Source organism: Drosophila eugracilis, unplaced genomic scaffold (assembly GCF_018153835.1).
Source record: "Drosophila eugracilis isolate 14026-0451.02 unplaced genomic scaffold, ASM1815383v1 contig_1903, whole genome shotgun sequence".
NCBI classification, from domain to species: domain Eukaryota; kingdom Metazoa; phylum Arthropoda; class Insecta; order Diptera; family Drosophilidae; genus Drosophila; species Drosophila eugracilis.
This window is the reverse complement of record NW_024572759.1, coordinates 86,682-108,365: the sequence shown is the minus strand read 5'-3', so window position 1 is coordinate 108,365 and position 21,684 is coordinate 86,682. Positions and strand designations below refer to the sequence as shown.

Here is a 21,684-nt window from a genome sequence, read left to right as displayed (position 1 = left end):
AAAAAGTAAGCTAGTCATGAAGGCTGACATAAACGTGAATACAATCATTAAGAAAAACAACAACTTTTAAAGCAATAATTTTCTAAGGTCATCATTGGATGATGATTTGTCTTATCACTTGTTTTTGAAAAATAGAATTGAATTTTAGACTATCATTGCTTTTAAAGGAAAGCCAAGTTCCTTTGTAGACATGATTTATTATAAGAGAATATTCCTAACATATAGTAACTATGAACTACTGCTGAACTATGAACTACTGGATAGTTAGAATAGAAAATTGGAATTATGAATGTATGTCATAGGCCACAAATGGCCCCTAAGCACCAAGGGATTGGGCACCACGCATATTAATAAAATCACCAAACTGTCTGTATTTTAGACCAGAAGCCCCTGCTCATTGTGGAAAGAAGGCAGGAGCCTGAGTTCTAAGACGTCCTGAAACCGTAGACTAAGGACCACCTTATACACTTCGGTGAATCTCACATAGCTTAACCAAGGGCATCATAGGTTGAACAAAGCTGGAGGCAGTTCGAAACAAGTTGTATAACACTGTTGCGAATTATAAGGGCACTACGATCACCCAATTATAAGATTACTACGATAGAAATAGACTAGTGTAGATACGCATATTTACATTTCTGGGATTTTTTCGGATTTGCTTTCACTATATATTCACTGTTTAGCTTATTGTACGAGCTTTGCTTATCTATGGATCACCCAAGCAAAATTAAAGTCGTTCCCAGACGTAAGCGCAATTCAGACTTGAGACGAATTTATAAAAGCGAAGATGAGCTTTAGCTTTCGTTTAGTGTCTGAGACATAGCTCTGCCCGCCAGTCGCTCGAAACTTAGTTCTGAAATGGAAAAGAGTAATCGTGTTGTAAGTGTTGCTTGCATCAGTATCAATAGCGAAGTCGATTTATTCATGTCCGTCTGTCCGTATGAACGCTGAGATCTCAGGATCTATAGGATATACAGAGTTGAGATTAAGCAGGCAGATTCTTGAGGTGCCTACGCACATGTTTATTTCAGCATCCTGTCACGCCCACCAAACCTGGGGAGTCCATAATATTATAGTGTGTGTCTTCGTTTGACCTTGTATAACTTATTTTTGCCAATATCTATCGGTTTACCAAGGATTTTTCTAATCGGAACATAATTTTGCTATGTATGGAGAAATGTAGGTTATAAGGCCTGACATGGACAGTGACGTCACCATCAGTTAGAAAATTGCTTTTTGGCAAAAGGTAGCAATTTTAAACATATTAACCCAAAAAAGTAATTTTTACGCACGAAAATTATTCGTACACTTCATAAAATAAATTAAATTAAGGGCCGACTGTAAGTACCACTCAGTGGTATTCAGAATCTTTGTTCCCTTTCAATTTACTACATTATTAATTCTCTTATTTTCAGTACATACGCTCTCAGTAGGAAGAATCGTCTCTATTTGAGCAAAAGACAAAACACAGTTCATAATAACGTATACCCAAACAGATTGATTGGTTATATTTATCATTACAATAAACAGATTTCCCAGGGATCCCCTCACCCCCCTCGGCTGATGACCAAGAGGCATTACATTAAGAATTATAAACGAGTCGCCAGTGTAAAATTTTCCATAGTTATTTTTTGGATAGGGAACAGGCTCAAAATTCTGCATAACCGTAAGCAAAATAAAGTTAATATTGATCCAATATTACAATCCAACAATTTATATTGTTTTTCTGAATGCAAAGGGTGTAACAAACTGCTAAAAATTTAAAACTTTATTTCAGGAATATACCGCATGGTAGTCCGAATCATACTAGTTTGAACCTTGTAATTTTCGGCGATGTTTAAGAAAATTATTTTGGGACATTGAATATTAATAATATTAGTAATACTTTTGCATTCAAAGCGGCTAAAGATATACTCGATTTAGCCATGCCCGCCAGTCTGTCCGTTTTTCCGTCTGTCCATCTGTTCGTCCGTCCGTTCATCTCTCTGTATGAACGCTGAGATCTCATGAACTATATAACACACAACATAAGGCATGTCGATTTTTAAGACTCCTATGCAGCGCAAACTTATCTCAGAGCCCTGTTTCGCCCACGCTGACATAATCTGCAATAATAATGACAACGAATAATATCATTATCGGGACCAATCTCAAAAAACTCCTACCGTTTGTTGTAGAAACGGTAATGAAAAGTATAGACAGTTGGAATTAAGCTTTAACGCCCACAAAACGCGAAAAACCCAAAACGATAATATCTCGGGATTGCCACCATAATAAAATTTATGTTTCTGTATGACTTTTTTTTTTGTTAATATGTATCAATACAATAATAATTTTTTAAATCGGATAATTTTTTCGAGATTTATTGAGAAAGGTGCGTTATAAGGCGTCACTTCACCATCAGTTATTAAACATGTTTTTTTTTAAATAGTTATAATGATTCGTCGTAACTTGTTATTGTTTTATTTATTTATTTATGTTTTTATTTTATTTATACACATATGTAAGAAGTAGAATGACTAAATATAATAATACTTTTTTATGCACTACGAATTAACCAAAAAATGTTTAATCTGAACCTTGTTATCTAATTTTTTAAAATAAAGGATATTATTACGGACTCGTAACGAGTATTCAACCTTTTTGGTGTTTCCAACACTGTCAACAAATACTGTACTAGAGTTCATTTCTGACCCATACCGAAACATAACCTTCAGACAGATTCACCCGGATGTTATGAATAAAGCAATAAATATATAACTTAATCTTAATATTTCAAATATTTTAAAGACAATTGAAAATAGGAGAGTCAAAAAACTGTCTTGGGATGTGCACTTCTGGCTTGGATCAGAGACGTCTACTGACGAGGCCGGATCTGCAGCTATTTTCACTGTCCAGTTGATGATTTGTTGAACGGGGGTCCGATCCAACACCGCGAGGTGCAGGACCACGAGTCACAGTTATTTCTCGGCTACTTCAAAAATGGTAAATCTAGTTATTTCCGTTTGAATCTCATTAAACTAAATATATTTGCAGGTATTCGCTACCAACAGGGCGGCGTCGGATCTGGTTTCAAACACGTAGAGAGCAATGCCCAGGGGGAGAAGCGACTATTTCAGGTCAAGGGCGATGAACAAGGGCGATTGCTTTATTTTAGATGCCGGAAGCGATATATATGTCTACGTGGGCTCCCAGGCAAAGCGAGTCGAGAAACTGAAGGCAATAAGCGCTGCAAACCAGATCAGAGACCAGGATCACAACGGTCGAGCCCGAGTTCAAATCATCGACGAATTTAGCATTGATTTCGATAAACAGCATTTCTTTGATGTGCTTGGGTCGGGTTCAGATGACAAGGTGCCTGAGGAGTCAGCCTCCGACGAGGATGGTGCGTTCGAGAGGTTAGACGCCGCAGCGGTTATCCTCTACAAGGTTAGCGACTCCAGTGGCAAATTGAAAGTCGACGTAATTAGCCAAAAACCATTAACCCAGACTATGCTGGATACACACGAATGCTTTATCCTTGACACCGGTTCCGGAATATTCGTTTGGGTCGGAAAGGGCGCCTCTCAAAAGGAGAAGACTGATGCCATGATCAAAGCACAGGAGTTTTTACGCAGCAAAAAGTACCCGGCGTGGACTCAAATTCACCGCATTGTGGAAGGCGCTGAGTCTGCACCATTTAAGCAGTATTTTGCTACCTGGCGTGATGTTGGAATGGCGCATACTCGTCTCATTCGCTCGGCTTTGGACATCGGCTCTTATGAATCACTAGATGTCGACCAAATCGACGGTGTGGTGTCTCAGATGAAGAAGAGCGGCGGTCGGGCCTTCGGCTTCATGCCTGATCATGGTCAAAACTGTATTGAAACCATTACCCAGTATGTTACTAAGACTGGCTCTGATGAAATCTTAACCAACACCGTGTCTTTTGAGGAGAGCGTCCCCCTTCAGGGATTCGCTTCATATGTTCTCACTTATAACTATGAGGACAATACCGGAGACACTGGTTTCATAACGTATGTTTGGCAGGGAATAAACTCTTCCTCCGCCGCAAAGAAGCGTGCCGTGAAGATGGGTCTAGATGTCGCAGAAAAGCAGGAAGGTCTTTTTGTGTTGGTCAACCATGGCACGAGCCTCGCCACTTCTATAAGATATTTAAAGGACAGTTGATAACATCCTACACGGCACTCCCGGTAGCTGCACAACTTTTCCGCATACGAGGCACTGTAGAAAGCGATGTGCATGCCAATGAGGTACCTGCTGAAAGTTTATCCTTCGCCTCGCGTGATCCCTTCGTCCTTCTTTCTGGACATTCCCACAGGATATATATTTGGAACGGCATGGGCGCATCTGCCTTTGAGAAAAAAGTTGCCTTAAATCGCTTCTCCCTGTACTGGGATGACGTTGAGTTTGAGAATGTGGAGGAGGGTGCGGAATCAGATGAGTTCTGGGAGGAGTTAAACGGCGAAGGCCAGTACGATCGGAGCTTGAGCGATCCAGGGGCACCGCTGCTGGATCCGCGCCTTTTCCATTGCCGTTTAAGCTCTAATGAATTTATTAAATTTGAGGAAGTGGCTAAGTACGAACAAGAGGACTTGGACTCCGATGACGTCATGCTAATGGATGCTGGAGATGAGCTCTACTTATGGGTTGGCTCTTGCACGACTGATGAGGAAAATTCGAAGTTTCTAGATATGGCTAAGGTTTTCTGTCAGAAAGGGATCACTCTGTTCCACATATAATTTTTTGTTAATCCACAGGTGTATATTCGAGCGGAGCCCACAGCGCGTTCCATCGACACGGTGACCGTTATCCGCGTCCCTCAGGGCAAGGAGCCCAACGTTTTCAAGCGCATGTTTCCTAGCTGGGATAACAATTACTGGAAGGTAAGTGATTGCCAATTTAGACACTTGATTAAACTAATACCGCTAGTTCATTAGAAAAACATTAACCAGACCATATGCTTTCGATATTTAAAATTTGTTAGAATTGAAACGATTTTTTCTACAGAACTTGCCCTCCTATGAAGACATAAAGCGAAGTGTTTTTGATGCCAACAATAAGGTGTAAAACATTCTAAATACTGCTGAATAAAATGTACCAAAAAAACTGTGTTTGTTATGTATTGTTAAGACCTTTGCATATCTTATGTAACGTTACTGTACTGCCTGCTTGCCTTTCTATCTGTCTGTCTGTCTTTCTATAAGATATTTAAAGGACAGGGTGTTGAAGGGTGTTGAGGCTGTGGCAATACATGGCGGTAAAGATTAGGAAGACCGGTCACGGGCCGTGGACGCTTACCGCTGAACACCAGCACTTAGACTTAGGTGACTCCCATGGTTGTACCTACTGTGGCGGACTGGGCCATCGTATAACAGAGTGTCCAAAGCTGGAAGCAGTTCAGAATAAGCAGGCCTCAAACATAGGACGTCGGGACTATCCTTCTAATACAGCTGCTGATTATTAAAGATCTACGATCACATAATTATAAGATTACTAAGACGATAGAATAAATATATAGGTGTATATTTATTCATATTTACATTTCTGGGAATTTTTCAACATTTTTAGTTAGCGTGATCTCCGCGTTCTTATAGAACGTTGTTTTTGAGCGGGTCTTGGTCGTAAGAGTGGGTGTGGCCGTATAATAATACCACCTCAAAATGCGCCGCCATTTCAAGATTATTCATGCTTAATCCTAGTTTTCTAGTTTTCAAACATCTACGATTTTATTTTTTTTTCGCTTTCGTAAGGCTAGACGAATAGACAGACATGGCTTAATCGACTTGGCTATTGATCTTGGTCAAGAATATAGGTTCGGACACGACTTCTTCTACCTTCCTTCTTTCAATATATCCTTTTACTCTACAAGTAAAGAGTATAAAAAATGAATGTGTCGTGTTTGTTTCAAATAATGTGTGTTGTAATATTATAAAACATATATGTATGTAGCTTCTTGCGAAAGTATTGTTTCCTTAAAATATCTTAAAATTTAAAGTCAGACTGTATTTAATTTGTGCAAGTAGAAAAGAGTAAGCTAGTCATGAAGGCTGATAACATAAACGTGAATACAATCATTAAGAAAAACAACAACTTTTAAAGCAATAATTTTCTAAGGTCATCATTGGATGATGATTTGTCTTATCACTTGTTTTTGAAAAATAGAATCGAATTTTAGACTATCATTGCTTTTAAAGGAAAGCCAAGTTCCTTTGTAGACATGATTTATTATAAGAGAATATTCCTAACATATAGTAACTATGAACTACTGCTGAACTATGAACTACTGGATAGTTAGAATAGAAAATTGGAATTATGAATGTATGTCATAGGCCACAAATGGCCCCTAAGCACCAAGGGATTGGGCACCACGCATATTAATAAAATCACCAAACTGTCTGTATTTTAGACCAGAAGCCCCTGCTCATTGTGGAAAGAAGGCAGGAGCCTGAGTTCTAAGACGTCCTGAAACCGTAGACTAAGGACCACCTTATACACTTCGGTGAATCTCACATAGCTTAACCAAGGGCATCATAGGTTGAACAAAGCTGGAGGCAGTTCGAAACAAGCTGTATAACACTGTTGCGAATTATAAGGGCACTACGATCACCCAATTATAAGATTACTACGATAGAAATAGACTAGTGTAGATACGCATATTTACATTTCTGGGATTTTTTCGGATTTGCTTTCACTATATATTCACTGTTTAGCTTATTGTACGAGCTTTGCTTATCTATGGATCACCCAAGCAAAATTAAAGTCGTTCCCAGACGTAAGCGCAATTCAGACTTGAGACGAATTTATAAAAGCGAAGATGAGCTTTAGCTTTCGTTTAGTGTCTGAGACATAGCTCTGCCCGCTAGTCGCTCGAAACTTAGTTCTGAAATGGAAAAGAGTAATCGTGTTGTAAGTGTTGCTTGCATCAGTATCAATAGCGAAGTCGATTTATTCATGTCCGTCTGTCCGTATGAACGCTGAGATCTCAGGATCTATAGGATATACAGAGTTGAGATTAAGCAGGCAGATTCTTGAGGTGCCTACGCACATGTTTATTTCAGCATCCTGTCACGCCCACCAAACCTGGGGAGTCCATAATATTATAGTGTGTGTCTTCGTTTGACCTTGTATAACTTATTTTTGCCAATATCTATCGGTTTACCAAGGATTTTTCTAATCGGAACATAATTTTGCTATGTATGGAGAAATTTAGGTTATAAGGCCTAACATGGACAGTGACGTCACCATCAGTTAGAAAATTGCTTTTTGGCAAAAGGTAGCAATTTTAAACATATTAACCCAAAAAAGTAATTTTTACGCACGAAAATTATTCGTACACTTCATAAAATAAATTAAATTAAGGGCCGACTGTAAGTACCACTCAGTGGTATTCAGAATCTTTGTTCCCTTTCAATTTACTACATTATTAATTCTCTTATTTTCAGTACATACGCTCTCAGTAGGAAGAATCGTCTCTATTTGAGCAAAAGACAAAACACAGTTCATAATAACGTATACCCAAACAGATTGATTGGTTATATTTATCATTACAATAAACAGATTTCCCAGGGATCCCCTCACCACCCTCGGCTGATGACCAAGAGGCATTACATTAAGAATTATAAACGAGTCGCCAGTGTAAAATTTTCCATAGTTATTTTTTGGATAGGGAACAGGCTCAAAATTCTGCATAACCGTAAGCAAAATAAAGTTAATATTGATCCAATATTACAATCCAACAATTTATATTGTTTTTCTGAATGCAAGGGTGTAACAAACTGCTAAAAATTTAAAACTTTATTTCAGGAATATACCGCATGGTAGTCCGAATCATACTAGTTTGAACCTTGTAATTTTCGGCGATGTTTAAGAAAATTATTTTGGGACATTGAATATTAATAATATTAGTAATAATTTTGCATTCAAAGCGGCTAAAGACATACTCGATTTAGCCATGCCCGCCAGTCTGTCCGTTTTTCCGTCTGTCCATCTGTTCGTCCGTCCGTTCATCTCTCTGTATGAACGCTGAGATCTCATGAACTATATAACACACAACATAAGGCATGTCGATTTTTAAGACTCCTATGCAGCGCAAACTTATCTCAGAGCCCTGTTTCGCCCACGCTGACATAATCTGCAATAATAATGACAACGAATAATATCATTATCGGGACCAATCTCAAAAAACTCGTACCGTTTGTTGTAGAAACGGTAATGAAAAGTATAGACAGTTGGAATTAAGCTTTAACGCCCACAAAACGCGAAAAACCCAAAACGATAATATCTCGGGATTGCCACCATAATAAAATTTATGTTTCTGTATGACTTTTTTTTTTGTTAATATGTATCAATACACCAATAATTTTTTAAATCGGATAATTTTTTCGAGATTTATTGAGAAAGGTGCGTTATAAGGCGTCACTTCACCATCAGTTATTAAACATGTTTTTTTTTAAATAGTTATAATGATTCGGCGTAACTTGTTATTGTTTTATTTATTTATTTATGTTTTTATTTTATTTATACACATATGTAAGAAGTAGAATGACTAAATATAATAATACTTTTTTATGCACTACGAATTAACCAAAAAATGTTTAATCTGAACCTTGTTATCTAATTTTTTAAAATAAAGGATATTATTACGGACTCGTAACGAGTATTCAACCTTTTTGGTGTTTAAAATAACTATCTAAAGGTTCCAACACTGTCAACAAATACTGTACTAGAGTTCATTTCTGACCCATACCGAAACATAACCTTCAGACAGATTCACCCGGATGTTATGAATAAACCAATAAATATATAACTTAATCTTAATATTTCAAATATTTTAAAGACAATTGAAAATAGGAGAGTCAAAAAACTGTCTTGGGATGTGCACTTCTGGCTTGGATCAGAGACGTCTACTGACGAGGCCGGATCTGCAGCTATTTTCACTGTCCAGTTGATGATTTGTTGAACGGGGGTCCGATCCAACACCGCGAGGTGCAGGACCACGAGTCACAGTTATTTCTCGGCTACTTCAAAAATGGTAAATCTAGTTATTTCCGTTTGAATCTCATTAAACTAAATATATTTGCAGGTATTCGCTACCAACAGGGCGGCGTCGGATCTGGTTTCAAACACGTAGAGAGCAATGCCCAGGGGGAGAAGCGACTATTTCAGGTCAAGGGCAAGCGCAACGTGCGAGTACGCCAAGTGTACCTGTCCGTATCGTCGATGAACAAGGGCGATTGCTTTATTTTAGATGCCGGAAGCGATATATATGTCTACGTGGGCTCCCAGGCAAAGCGAGTCGAGAAACTGAAGGCAATAAGCGCTGCAAACCAGATCAGGGACCAGGATCACAACGGTCGTGCCCGAGTTCAAATCATCGACGAATTTAGCATTGATTTCGATAAACAGCATTTCTTTGATGTGCTTGGGTCGGGTTCAGATGACAAGGTGCCTGAGGAGTCAGCCTCCGACGAGGATGGTGCGTTCGAGAGGTTAGACGCCGCAGCGGTTATCCTCTACAAGGTTAGCGACTCCAGTGGCAAACTGAAAGTCGACGTAATTAGCCAAAAACCATTAACCCAGACTATGCTGGATACACACGAATGCTTTATCCTCGACACCGGTTCCGGAATATTCGTTTGGGTCGGAAAGGGCGCCTCTCAAAAGGAGAAGACTGATGCCATGATCAAAGCACAGGAGTTTTTACGCAGCAAAAAGTACCCGGCGTGGACTCAAATTCACCGCATTGTGGAAGGCGCTGAGTCTGCACCATTTAAGCAGTATTTTGCTACCTGGCGTGATGTTGGAATGGCGCATACTCGTCTCATTCGCTCGGCTTTGGACATCGGCTCTTATGAATCACTAGATTTCGACCAAATCGACGGTGTGGTGTCTCAGATGAAGAAGAGCGGCGGTCGGGACTTCGGCTTCATGCCTGATCATGGTCAAAACTGTATTGAAACCATTACCCAGCATGTTACGAAGACGGGCTCTGATGAAATCTTGGGCAACACCGTGTCTTTTGAGAAGAGCGTCCCCCTTCAGGGATTCGCTTCATATGTTCTCACTTATAACTATGAAGACAATAACGGAGACACTGGTTCCATAACGTATGTTTGGCAGGGAAAAAATTCTTCCTCACGTGCCGTGAAGATGGGTCTAGATGTCGCAGAAAAGCAGGAAGGTCTTATTGTGTTGGTCAACCATGGCCACGAGCCTCGCCACTTCTATAAGATATTTAAAGGACAGTTGATAACATCTTACGAGGCACCGTAGAAAGCGATGTGCATGCCAATGAGGTACCTGCTGAAAGTTTATCCTTGGCCTCGCGTGATGCCTTCGTCCTTCTTTCTGGACAGTCCCACAGGATATATATTTGGAACGGCATGGGCGCATCTGCCTTTGAGAAAAAAGTTGCCTTAAATCGCTTCTCCCTGTACTGGGATGACGTTGAGTTTGAGAATGTGGAGGAGGGTGCGGAATCAGATGAGTTCTGGGAGGAGTTAAACGGCGAAGGCCAGTACGATCGGAGCTTGAGCGATCCAGGGGCACCGCTGCTGGATCCGCGCCTTTTCCATTGCCGTTTAAGCTCTAATGAATTTATTAAATTTGAGGAAGTGGCTAAGTACGAACAAGAGGACTTGGACTCCGATGACGTCATGCTAATGGATGCTGGAGATGAGCTCTACTTATGGGTTGGCTCTTGCACGACTGATGAGGAAAATTCGAAGTTTCTAGATATGGCTAAGGTTTTGTGTCAGAAAGGGATCACTCTGTTCAACATATAATTCTTTGTTAATCCACAGCTGTATATTCGAGCGGAGCCCACAGCGCGTTCCATTGACACGGTGACCATCATCCGCGTCCCTCAGGGCAAGGAGCCCAACGTTTTCAAGCGCATGTTTCCTAGCTAAAAAAGTATTCAATAATATCCAAAAAAGTGCAGTGACTGGTTTCGTAAACCAAAACAACGCGAAAAGACGCTTTCAGCGATGAAAATCGCTAATGTTTATATTGATTAATTAATTAATTAATATAAAACAAAACACTAATTTTAACAAACTCAATCTCGACTGCAATGAGTTTAAACGACGTTCGCACACAACGTCAACGCGAGCAAGCCGAGAGACGGCTCTCAGTACAAAGAAACATCGCTTACTTCTCTTTCAAAGCAACCGAAAGTAATGCAAGCTCTTCACAAACACGGTCAATCACCCCAAACTTGACCGAATTCCGAACGTAGAGAGCGAGAGAGCGCGTTCTTGCTCCGCCTCCAGCCAAAGAGCGCAGCAACTAGCACCGCAATTTCTTTGACAACGTCAACCGTAACAACAACAACAACCGCAACTGTAACGACAGCGCGATTAACGACGTCATCAGCTAGCAGCGCAAACATTAATACTTCTGCCGCTGCGCTGCCCGAAAAAGAGAACAAAAACAAAGAAAGTATAAGGCCGGCTGTGCAGACTGGTATGGACCGCTACATCCATATCAAAAGGAAGCTAAGCCCCCTAAACTCTCAACGCAAAATAACCCGTGGCAATGCTAACATAGCTGCAATAGAAACGCCCTCTAACTCAAACCGTTTTAAAATCTCGGCAGACTATGAGGATGATGCCGAATTTACTGAAGTCGAAAAAAGTTCCAACGTTCTTGTCAACAATATTATAGAGCTTATTGGCAAGGACAATTTTCACATAATTTCACTCGTAAAGGGCAACATCCAGGAAACAAAAGTTCAAACGAAGTCTGAAGATAATTACAGAGTATTATCAAAATATATCACCGACAAAAAAAAAACTTTTACACGTATCAGCTAAAAAGTAGCAAGGGCCAGCAAGTCGTACTTAAGGGCATAGAGTCCGAAGTATCGCCTGCAGAGATAACAAAGGCGCTACAAGAGAAGGGATTTAGCGCTAAGACAGTCTTCAATATCCTTAACAAGGATAGAAAGCCGCAGCCACTCTTTAAGGTTGAGCTCGAACCAAAAATTAAGCCCCTAAAGAAATACGAAGTGCACCCTATATACAATCTTCAGTTCCTGCTGCACCGCAGAATTACGGTTGAGGAGCCGCACAAACGCAATGCCCCGGTACAATGTGCGAACTGCCAAGAATTTGGCCATACAAGGTCTTACTGTAAACTGCGCCCGGTGTGTGTAGTTTGTGGTGAGCTTCATGACTCCGCACACTGCTCAGAGAGCAAAGATGACCACAACTCAAAAAAGTGCGGCAACTGCGGTGGAAATCACACTGTTAACTAAAGAGGTTGCCCAGTTTATAAGGAGCTGAAAAGTCGAATCCACCAGAGGGGAATTACTGCCCGCACCCAAAATAAACAGTTGATAGCCTCCAGGTCAAACCCTGAAGTCCTCTTCTCGACTGCAGCCAGATCCTCACTAGGACCCATAAACTCTGCCAAAAATATTACATACGCAAGTGCTTTAAAATCAGGATTGTCTACCCCAGCCTCTAAAAGCTCATTGCCGCAATCAGCATACCAAAAACCAAACACGGCTCAGCAGCATCAACCGACAGAGCAGCCAAAATGTAACTTTGAAGCTATGATATGCAGTCTACAACAAAGCCTTACGAAGTTTATGTCGTTTATGCATACAACAATGCAAGATCTGATGCGAAACCAAAATCTATTAATACAAATGCTGGTTTCACAACAATCCAAATAATGACTTCCCTACGAATATCTACGTGGAACGCGTTTCGCAGCATAAACTCGAGTTAGCGCAATTCCTACTAGACAATCAAATCGACGTAATGCTGATTTCAGAAATACATCTTACAAACAGATACAATTTTCAACTACGAGGATATTCATTCTATGGAACAAACCATCCAGAAGCCGCATTAATATGAAATTTGCTCATATGAAATTTGCTAAAAACTACCTACAGGCCACATCCATAAATATATACCTACATACTGGCAAGCAATTAATGCTAGCCGCCGTATACTGCCCCCGACGCTTCACCATAGCCGAAGATGAGTTTATGCAGTTTTTCAACTCACTCGGAGACCACTTCATAGCAGCAGGAGACTACAATGCCAAGCACACACACTGGGGATCTCGTCTCGTGACTCCAAAAGGAAAGCAGCTCTATAATGCAATTATCAAAGCCAAGAACAAGCTCGACTATGTTTCCTCTGGCACACCAACATACTGGCCGGCAGACCCAAAGAAACTTCCGGATTTAATAGACTTTGCGATAACCGAAAACATTCCTAAAAACATGATAAGCGCCGAATGCCTTTCGGATCTTTCATCTGATCACTCGCCTGTCCTTTTTACTCTACTCCGACATCCAGGAACATGGGATCAACCATTAAAACTGACCTCACATAAAACCAATTGGGTTAAGTACAGGAAGTATATTAGCTCACACATTGAGCTAAGTCCTCACCTCAGCGATGAAGCCAACGTAGACAGTTTTGTTAATGCTCGAGTTTCAACACCTCATACTATAAACACACAATGCAATCAAAAGAAGTCAAATCTACAAATCGAACAGCTCGTCTTCGAAAAGCGACGCTTACGTCTAGCATGGCAATTTCACAGATCGCCATCTGCTAAGCAAAGCTTAAAACATGCCTCACGTCAACTTGCTCAAGCTCTACAGCAAGAAGAAACATATGTCCACCGTCGCTACATTGAGCAATTGTCAACCAATAGTACAAAACACTCACTATGGAGAGCTCACCCAACTCTGAGCTCACCGAAAGAAACCGTGATGCCTATTAGAAATTCCACAGGCGGATGGGCGCGCAGTGAAGCAGACCAAGCCAGCACGTTTGCCAACCACCTTAAAAATATCTTCCAACCAAATCCTGCCACTATTGCGTTTACATTGCCTACTCTATCATATGAGCCCCAGCCTCAACATGAGCCAATTGAGTTTCGCCCAAACGAAATCGTAAACATCATCAAAAGACAACTGAATCCGAAAAAATCCCCGGGCTGCGACCTCATAACTCCCAAAATGATCATTGAGCTCCCATACTGCGCCGTTTGCACTCTCACCCAGCTCTTTAATGCCATCGCTAGACTTGGCCACTTTCCAGTGAGATGGAAAAAGTCAGTTGTAATAATGATAGCAAAGCCGGGGAAAGTCCGCACTATCCCCACGTCGTATGGACCTATAAGCCTACTTTCTTGCCTATCTAAACTCTTTGAAAAAAGCCTAACTCGGATAAACACATACCTGAGAATCCAGGAAGGATCCCCGTCACACCAATTTGGGTTTCGTGAAAAGCATGAAACAATTGAGCAGGTCAATCGGATAACATCAGAAATTCGAAACGCTTTCGAAAAACGAGAGTACTGTACTGCCATATTTTTAGATGTCTCTCAAGAATTTGATAGAGTCTGGCTAGAAGGTCTAATGTACAAGATCAAGACAATGCTCCCCTACAGCACCCACAAGATTTTAGAGTCTTACCTTCACGACAGAAAATTTGTTGTGAGGTGCAACACTGCTATATCTGATGATTACACTGTTGGAGCTGGAGTTCCTCAAGGTAGCGTGCTAGGGCCAACACTATATGTCCTCTACACAGCAGACATCCCGACAAGCACACGTTTAACTACATCTACGTTTGCCGATGACACAGATATTCTTAGGCGTTCTAAATGCCCGATTCAAGCAACTGCGCAGCTAGCTCGTCATATGGTCGATGTTGAAAAATGGCTATCAGATTGGCGAATTAAAGTGAACGAACTAGAATGCAAACACGTTACGTTCACTCTGAACAGGCAAAACTGCCCGCCGATTACGTTAAACAACACTCTACTCCCACAAGCAAACGAAGTAACTTACCTAGGAGTACATCTCGACATGGCGCCGGCACATTGAAGCCAAAAGAACACACTTAAAGCTAAAAGCCAGCAGCCTTCATTGGCTTATCAACGCCCGGTCACCTCTTAGCCTTGAATATAAAATCATGCTGTACAACTTGGTACTAAAACCTATATGGATGTATGGCTCCCAGTTATGGGGGAACGCCAGCAATAGCAAAATTGACACTGTTCAGAGAGTTCAGTCGAAGATCCTGAGAACAATCACCGGGGCACCGTGGTACGTTCGCAACGAAAACATACACCGCGACATAAACATTCAACCAGTAAAAGAAGTGATCGCAGAACAAAAGGTAAAGTACTTCACCAAGCTATCGGTGCACCCTAACCACCTGGCGAGAGGTCTAACAAGCAATGACCTACCCACCCAGCGACCGACCTGAGGGACGCGCAACCAAAATGCAGTCTTAGTATACTGTTAGTTAAATTTTAATGTTAAGATTCGTCAACTTATTGTTAGTCTCAAAAGTAAGAGTAGATTCATTAAATACAAGCAAAGCTATAATAAAAAAAAAAAAAAAAAAAAAAAAATGTTTCCTAGCTGGGATAAAAATTACTGGAATGTAGGTGATTGTCAATTTAGACACTTGATTAAACTAATACCGCTAGTTCATTAAAAATACATTAACCAGACCATATGCTTTCGATATTTAAAATTTGTTAGAATTGAAACGATTTTTTCTACAGAACTTGCCCTCCTATGAAGACATAAAGCGAAGTGTTTTTGATGCCAACAATGAGGTGTAAAACATTCTAAATACTTCTGAATAAAATGTGCCAAAAAAACTGTGTTTGTTATGTATTGTTAAGACCTTTGCATATCTTATGTAAAGTTACTGTACTGCCTGCCAGCCTGTCTATCTGTCTTTCTGTTTCTCTATAAGATATTTAAAGGACAGAAAGGGCACCGGCACCCGGCTGACGGGGCCGGACAACCGATTGCCGGGTGACAGGATCGGCCGCCCGCCCAACTCCACCTCGAAAATTCACCTCACACGCACATCTCGCCTTCTTTTTCCTGCCTGTCTCAGTATTTATAAATATTTCTGTAGAGGACGCTGGGCTGACTGAAGTTTATACCCTGGCCCGTGATTAGCATCCTTACAATATTTAGAACCAGGTGGCATAAATTAATGCCCTCCTCAAAACATTGGTGACCCCGACGTGATCGTGAACGCGTGTGAAAGTTAAGAAATTATTAAATATCGTTTTAATAATTCCAAGCGCCTCTTACACAATTCGGTGTAAAGGCCAACAAACTCAATTCGCATCGTTTGTACGGTATTCGCTTATACCTGCAAACCAAAGCTGCAGGCAGCATCGGCTGCTGTATATTTCAAAAACTTATACACAACGCCGAGTGTTACATAATTTCGGTTGCTAAGCGGAGGTTTTTTCGTTTTTCGGTTCCGAACTACCCGCCACTTCTATTCTCGCTTTCGTCGCCGTTAGTCAAGTGCATCGGAAAGTTTGCGTAGTGACTTTTGTATACCCATTCCAAAATTAATTCGAAATGTCGGAATCAAATAAAACGGAACTTGTGCAACTTGCCCCAGATAGCGAAGACTTTTATCGGGCAAAGTCAAACTCCGTGGCATTAAGTGCATTCTTGAGTGATGAACAGTTGGTAAAGTTCGATGAGAGTGACTTGCAGGTGCGTTTAGAGTTAGTCGAACGGATGAATTCCGACTTCGACTGCTCTCAACTAAACCTCGAACGGCTAGTGATCGCGGAGATGGAATCCGACGCGCGCTGAACAGCTAAAGGAGAACGTCCATGGCAAGTTCAACCGAATTGCATGGTATCAGTTCCGTCTTCAAGCGCAATTCTAGGCCTACCAGACTGCCGGAATTTCATCTTCCGCGATTTGGAGGATCATACATCGATTAGCTAGACTTCTACGCTTTGTTCAACACGGTGGTGTGAACAAACAAGGACTTGTCAAATGTAGAAAAATTCCAGCATCTTGCTTGTATGGCGCAGCGTTGGACACAATTCGATCCCTGGAACCCACTGAGAGGAATCATGACAGGGCCTTAGATCTATTGATTTTACGTTTTGATAATAAATTGTTACATTTCCAGGCTCACGTTCGGTCATTATTCAAGCTATCATGTGGAGAAGGGATCAGCAAGTGGTTTGAGGCAATAGAGCGACAAGGCAAATTCACACTTGCGCGTCCTCAGTGCTATGGCAACTACGCAGGAAATTCTTGACGGTGTTTTGATCCATCTTATCTCTTCAAAGCTGGACCATCGGAACCAGAAGAGGTGGGAGGAAGGGTTGCCTGCAAAGAAGTTGCCGAATTGGGATACATTTTCCACATTTTTGGATCTTCAATGCCGCATGATGGAGAATTTGGAATGCGCAATGGTAGACCATACACCTAGCGAACCGGTGGGAAATCTAGCTAGTAGAAGTCATCACACCGCGCCTATCGCTTCGTTTGCGACATTGCCATCGTGTGTACTATGTGGGTCAAGGGACAATTATTTGACGAAATGACCAGAGCTTCTAGGATTGTCTCCAACTCAGCGCTACAACGAAGCAAAAAGGTTGCACTTTTGTTTAAATTGCCTACGGAAGGGACACAGCTTAGGGCAATGCAGATCTGGCAGCTGTAGGAACTACCACCGTTACCCGGACAATCCCCGATTATCACCCACAGTTCTACCTTAACCCATCTGAGTGGAAGATACCAGAAAATCTCGAGCACGCCGACCCTCTCGGCGCTCCCTCGAGCACAACGTACAGCCAGGCAGCATAGTCCTAATCAAGGATGACAATTTAGCCCCCTTGCGGTGTCGCCTTCGCGGGGTGGAGAGCACTGTCTCTGGAGATGACGGCGTCGATCGAATTGCGGTGATCCGCACTAACTCTGGATTGTGCAACCGGGCAACAAGGAAATTAGCTGTGCTGCCCCTTGAAAGCACTTCGCTTAGAAGTATGGCTCTTCCAACGGGGGGAGTATGTCGGAAGCGGTCATCAAGCTAATAGCAAAATTTGCTTCACTGTAATCAATTATTTTAAGACAAGCCAAGATTAGCGCTCGCGAGTCGATGATCGGTCGGCTCGCCCCCACACATTCGTTCTTTATCGCTGTAGAAACGCAGTCGCAATTAAATTTATGAAAAACACTCTTTTGGCATGTTCTTTTTCACCGTTCACGGTACCGCATTTTTTCGTGCAATTTTAAGTTGCAAAATATTTAGAAACAGGTGGCATAAATTAATGCCCTCCTCAAAACAGCCGGTACGCAGTTTGGGAACGCCTTTTCCATTGCCGTTTAAGCTCCAATGAATTATTAAGTTTGAGGAAGTGGCTGAGTACAATCAAGAGGACTTGGACTCTGATGACGTCATGCTAATGGATGCTGGCCATGAGCTCTACTAATGGGTTGGTTCTTAAGCATTAGATGACGAAAAATCGTAATTTCTAGATACGGATAGGGTTGTCTCTCAGAAAAGGATCACTCTGATCCATTTATAATTCTTTGTTAACCCACAGCTGTATATTCGAGCGCAGTCCATAGCGTGCTCCATCAACACGGTGATCATCATTCGCGGCCTTCAGGGCAAGGAGCCCAAAGTTTTCGAGCGCATGTTTCCTAGCTGAGATAACACTTACTGGAAGGTAAGTGGTCGTTGATTTAAACACTTGATTAAAACAACACCGCCAGTGCATTTTATGTTTGTTTGTTATGTATTGTTAAGACCCTTGCATGTATTATGTATCTGTCTGTCTGCCTGTCCGTCTGTCTGCCCGTCTGTCTTCTTATCTGTCTGTCTGCTTGTCTGTCCGTCTGTTTGTCTGTCTGCCTGTCTGTCTTACTGCCTTTCTCTCTGACTTCTTGTCTGCCGTATGACTGTTTTCCTGACTTTCTGAATGCCTGCCTGTCTGTCTTTCTGTCTGTCTTCCTGTCTGTGTGTTTGTCTGTCTGTCTGTCCGTCTGCCTATCTGGAGTTCTGTCTCTCCGTCTGTCTGTACGTCTACCTGTCGGTATATCTGTCTGCCTGCCTGCCTGCCTTTCTGTTCGTCTTACTGGTTATCTGTGTGTCCGCCCGACTGACAGTCTGTTTGTCTTTCGATCCGTTTGCCGGTACGTCTACCTGTCTGTCTGCTGTGTGACTGCCTATCTATCTGTCGGTTCGTCTGCCTTTCTGTCTGTCTGTTGGCCTGACTGTCTGAATGCCCGTCTGCCTTCCCGCTTGGTTTTCTGTCTGTCTGCCTGAATGTCTGTCTGCTTTTCTGTATATATTTCTGTCTGTCTGTCTGCTGCTGCCTGCTTGTCTGCATGTCTGTCAGTCTGCTTTTCTGCCTGTCGGTCTGACATTCTGCTTTTTTGTCTGACTGCTTGTCTGCCGTCGGTCCGTCTGCCTGTCTGTCCGTATGTCTGTATTTCAAGCTGTCTGTCTTTCTGTCCGTCTGCCATCCTGTAAGCCTGTCTGTCTATCTGTCTGACTGTTTCTCTGACTCCATGCCGTCTGCCTGTATGCCTGCCTGTCTGTCTACCCTTTTTCTCTGCCTCGTTGTCTGTCTGCCTGCATGGCTGTCTGTCTTTCTGCCTACTTCCCTGTCCGTATATTCGCCTGCTACCTGGCGTGATGGTGGAATGGAGCATAGTCGTCTCATTCGCTCGGCTTTGGACTTCGGCTCTTATGAATGATGTCGACCAAATCGACGCTGTGGTGTCTCAGATGAAGAAGAGCGGAGGTCGACTTCATGCCTGATCATGGTCAAAACTGTATTGAAACCATTACCCAGTATGTTACGAAGACGGGCTCTGATGAAATCTTGGCCGACACCGTGTCTTTTGAGGAGAGCGTCCCCCTTCAGGGAATCGCTTCATACGTTCTCACTTATAACTATGAGGACAACGGAGACACTGGTTCCATAACGTATGTTTGGCAGGGAATAAACTCTTCCTCTGCCGCCCAGAAGCGGGCAAAAAAGCAGGAAGGTATTTTTGTGTTGGTCAACCATGGCCACGAGCCTCGCCACTTCTATAAGATATTTAAAGGACAGTTGATAATATCCTACACGGCACTCCCTGTAGCTGCACAACTTTTCCGCATACAAGGTACCTTAGAAAACGATGTGCATGCCAATGAGGTACCTGCTGAAAGTTTATCCTTGGCTTCGCGTGATGTCTGTGTCTTTCTTTCTGGACAGTCCAACAGGATATATATTTGGAACGGTATGGGCGCATCTGCCTTTGAGAAAAGAGGTGCCCTAAATCGCTTCTCCCTGTACTGGGATGACCTTGAGTTTGAGGTTGTGGAGGAGGGTGCGGAATCAGATGAGTTCTGGGAGGAGTTAAATGGCGAAGGCCAGGACGATCGGAGCTTGAGCGATCCAGGGGCACTGCTGCTGGAGCCGCGCCTTTTTATTGCCGTTTAAGCTCAAATGAATTTATTAAATTTGAGGAAGTGGCTAAGTACGAACAAGAGGACTTGGACTCCGATGATATCATGCTAATGGATGCTGGAGATGAGCTCTACTTATGGGTTGGCTCTTGCACGACTTGTTAAGGCCCTTGCATATATTATGTATCTGTCTGCCTGCCTGTCCGTCTGTCTGCCCGTACGTCTGTCTTCTTATCTGTCTGCCTGCTTGTCTGTCCGTCTGTTTGTCTGTCTACATGTCTGTCTTTCTCTCTGACTTCTTGTCTGCCTGTATGTCTGTTTGCCTGTCCGCCTGCCAGCTTTTCTTTCTGTCTGTCCGTCTGCTGTTGATCCTGTACGGCATGTGGAGAAGTCAGATGAGTTCTGGGAGGAGTTATAAGGCAAAGGCTGGTACGATCGCAGCTTGGGCGCGCATTTTCTATTGCCGTTTAAGCACCAATGAATTATTAAGTTCGAGGAAGTGGCTGAGAACAATTAAGATGACTTGGACTCTGGTGACGTCATGCTAATGGATGCTGGCAATGAGCTATTCTTATGGGTTGGTTCTTACGCGTTTGATGAGGAAAATCTGTAGTTTCTAGATAAGGGTAGGGTTGTCTCTCAGAAAAGGATCACTCTGTTCCACATATAATTCTTTGTTAGCCCACAGCTGTATATTCAAGCGGAGCCAAAAGCGCGCTGATTTAAACACTTGATTAAAACAACACCGCCGGTGCTTTCGATGCTAGTTTGTTATGTATTGTTAAGTCCCTTGCATATATTATGTATCTGTCTGTCTATCTCCCTATCTGTCTGCCTGTTTACCTGTCCATCTGTTTGTCTGTCTGTCTTACTGCCTTTCTCTCTTACTTCTTCTCTGCCGTATGACTGTTTGCCTGACACTCTGAATGCCTGTCTGCCTGCATATCTGTCAGTCTGCTTATCTGCCTGGCCGTCTGTCTTTCCGCTTTTCTGTCTAGCCGTCAGTCCGCTTTTCTGTCGTCGGTCCGTCTGGCTGTCTGTCCGCTTGTCTGTCGTCGGTCCGTCTGCCTGTCTGACCGTATCTCTGTCTGTCTGTCTGTCTTTTCGGCTGTCTTCCTGTCTGTCTGCCTCTCCGTCTGCCTTGCTGTCTTTCTGCCTGGCTGTAGTCCTGTCTGTCTTCCTGTCCGTCTGCCTTGTAGTCTGTCTGCCTTCCTGTAAGCCTGTCTGCCCATCTGTCTGACTGTCTCTCTGTCTCCCTGTCCGTCTGTCTGTGTGCCTGCCTGTCTGTCTACCCTTTTTCTCTGCCTCTTTGTCTGTCTGCCTGAATGTCTGCCTTTCTGCCTATTTCCCTGTCCGTATATTCGCCTGTTTTTCTTTCTGTCTGCTTGTATGCCTATCCGAATGTCTGTGGTTCTGTCTGCCTGGCTGTATGTCCGTCTGTCTGTCTGCC

The 21,684-nt window shown here is 42.5% G+C and overlaps 2 protein-coding genes and 1 pseudogene across 2 annotated transcripts; all 3 read left to right on the top strand.

The window, feature by feature from the left end:
- The first annotated feature begins 843 nt into the window (after positions 1-843).
- Positions 844-5,141, top strand: LOC121529808 (gelsolin-like). The gene is given in 8 exon segments (XM_041817809.1): positions 844-879; positions 2,791-2,896; positions 2,899-2,985; positions 3,037-3,127; positions 3,129-4,123; positions 4,126-4,703; positions 4,761-4,886; positions 5,011-5,141. Coding segments are annotated over 8 exon segments (2,064 nt in total). The 5' UTR covers positions 844-858; the 3' UTR covers positions 5,071-5,141.
- A 1,732-nt stretch (positions 5,142-6,873) lies between these two features.
- On the top strand, positions 6,874-10,802 carry LOC108115899 (gelsolin-like). Its single transcript, XM_017227535.2, is given in 5 exon segments — positions 6,874-6,909; positions 8,840-8,942; positions 8,945-9,034; positions 9,086-10,258; positions 10,261-10,802. Coding segments are annotated over 5 exon segments (1,914 nt in total). The 5' UTR covers positions 6,874-6,888; the 3' UTR covers positions 10,788-10,802.
- An 8,543-nt stretch (positions 10,803-19,345) lies between these two features.
- LOC108115898 lies at positions 19,346-20,399 on the top strand (annotated as a pseudogene).
- Positions 20,400-21,684: the final 1,285 nt, after the last annotated feature.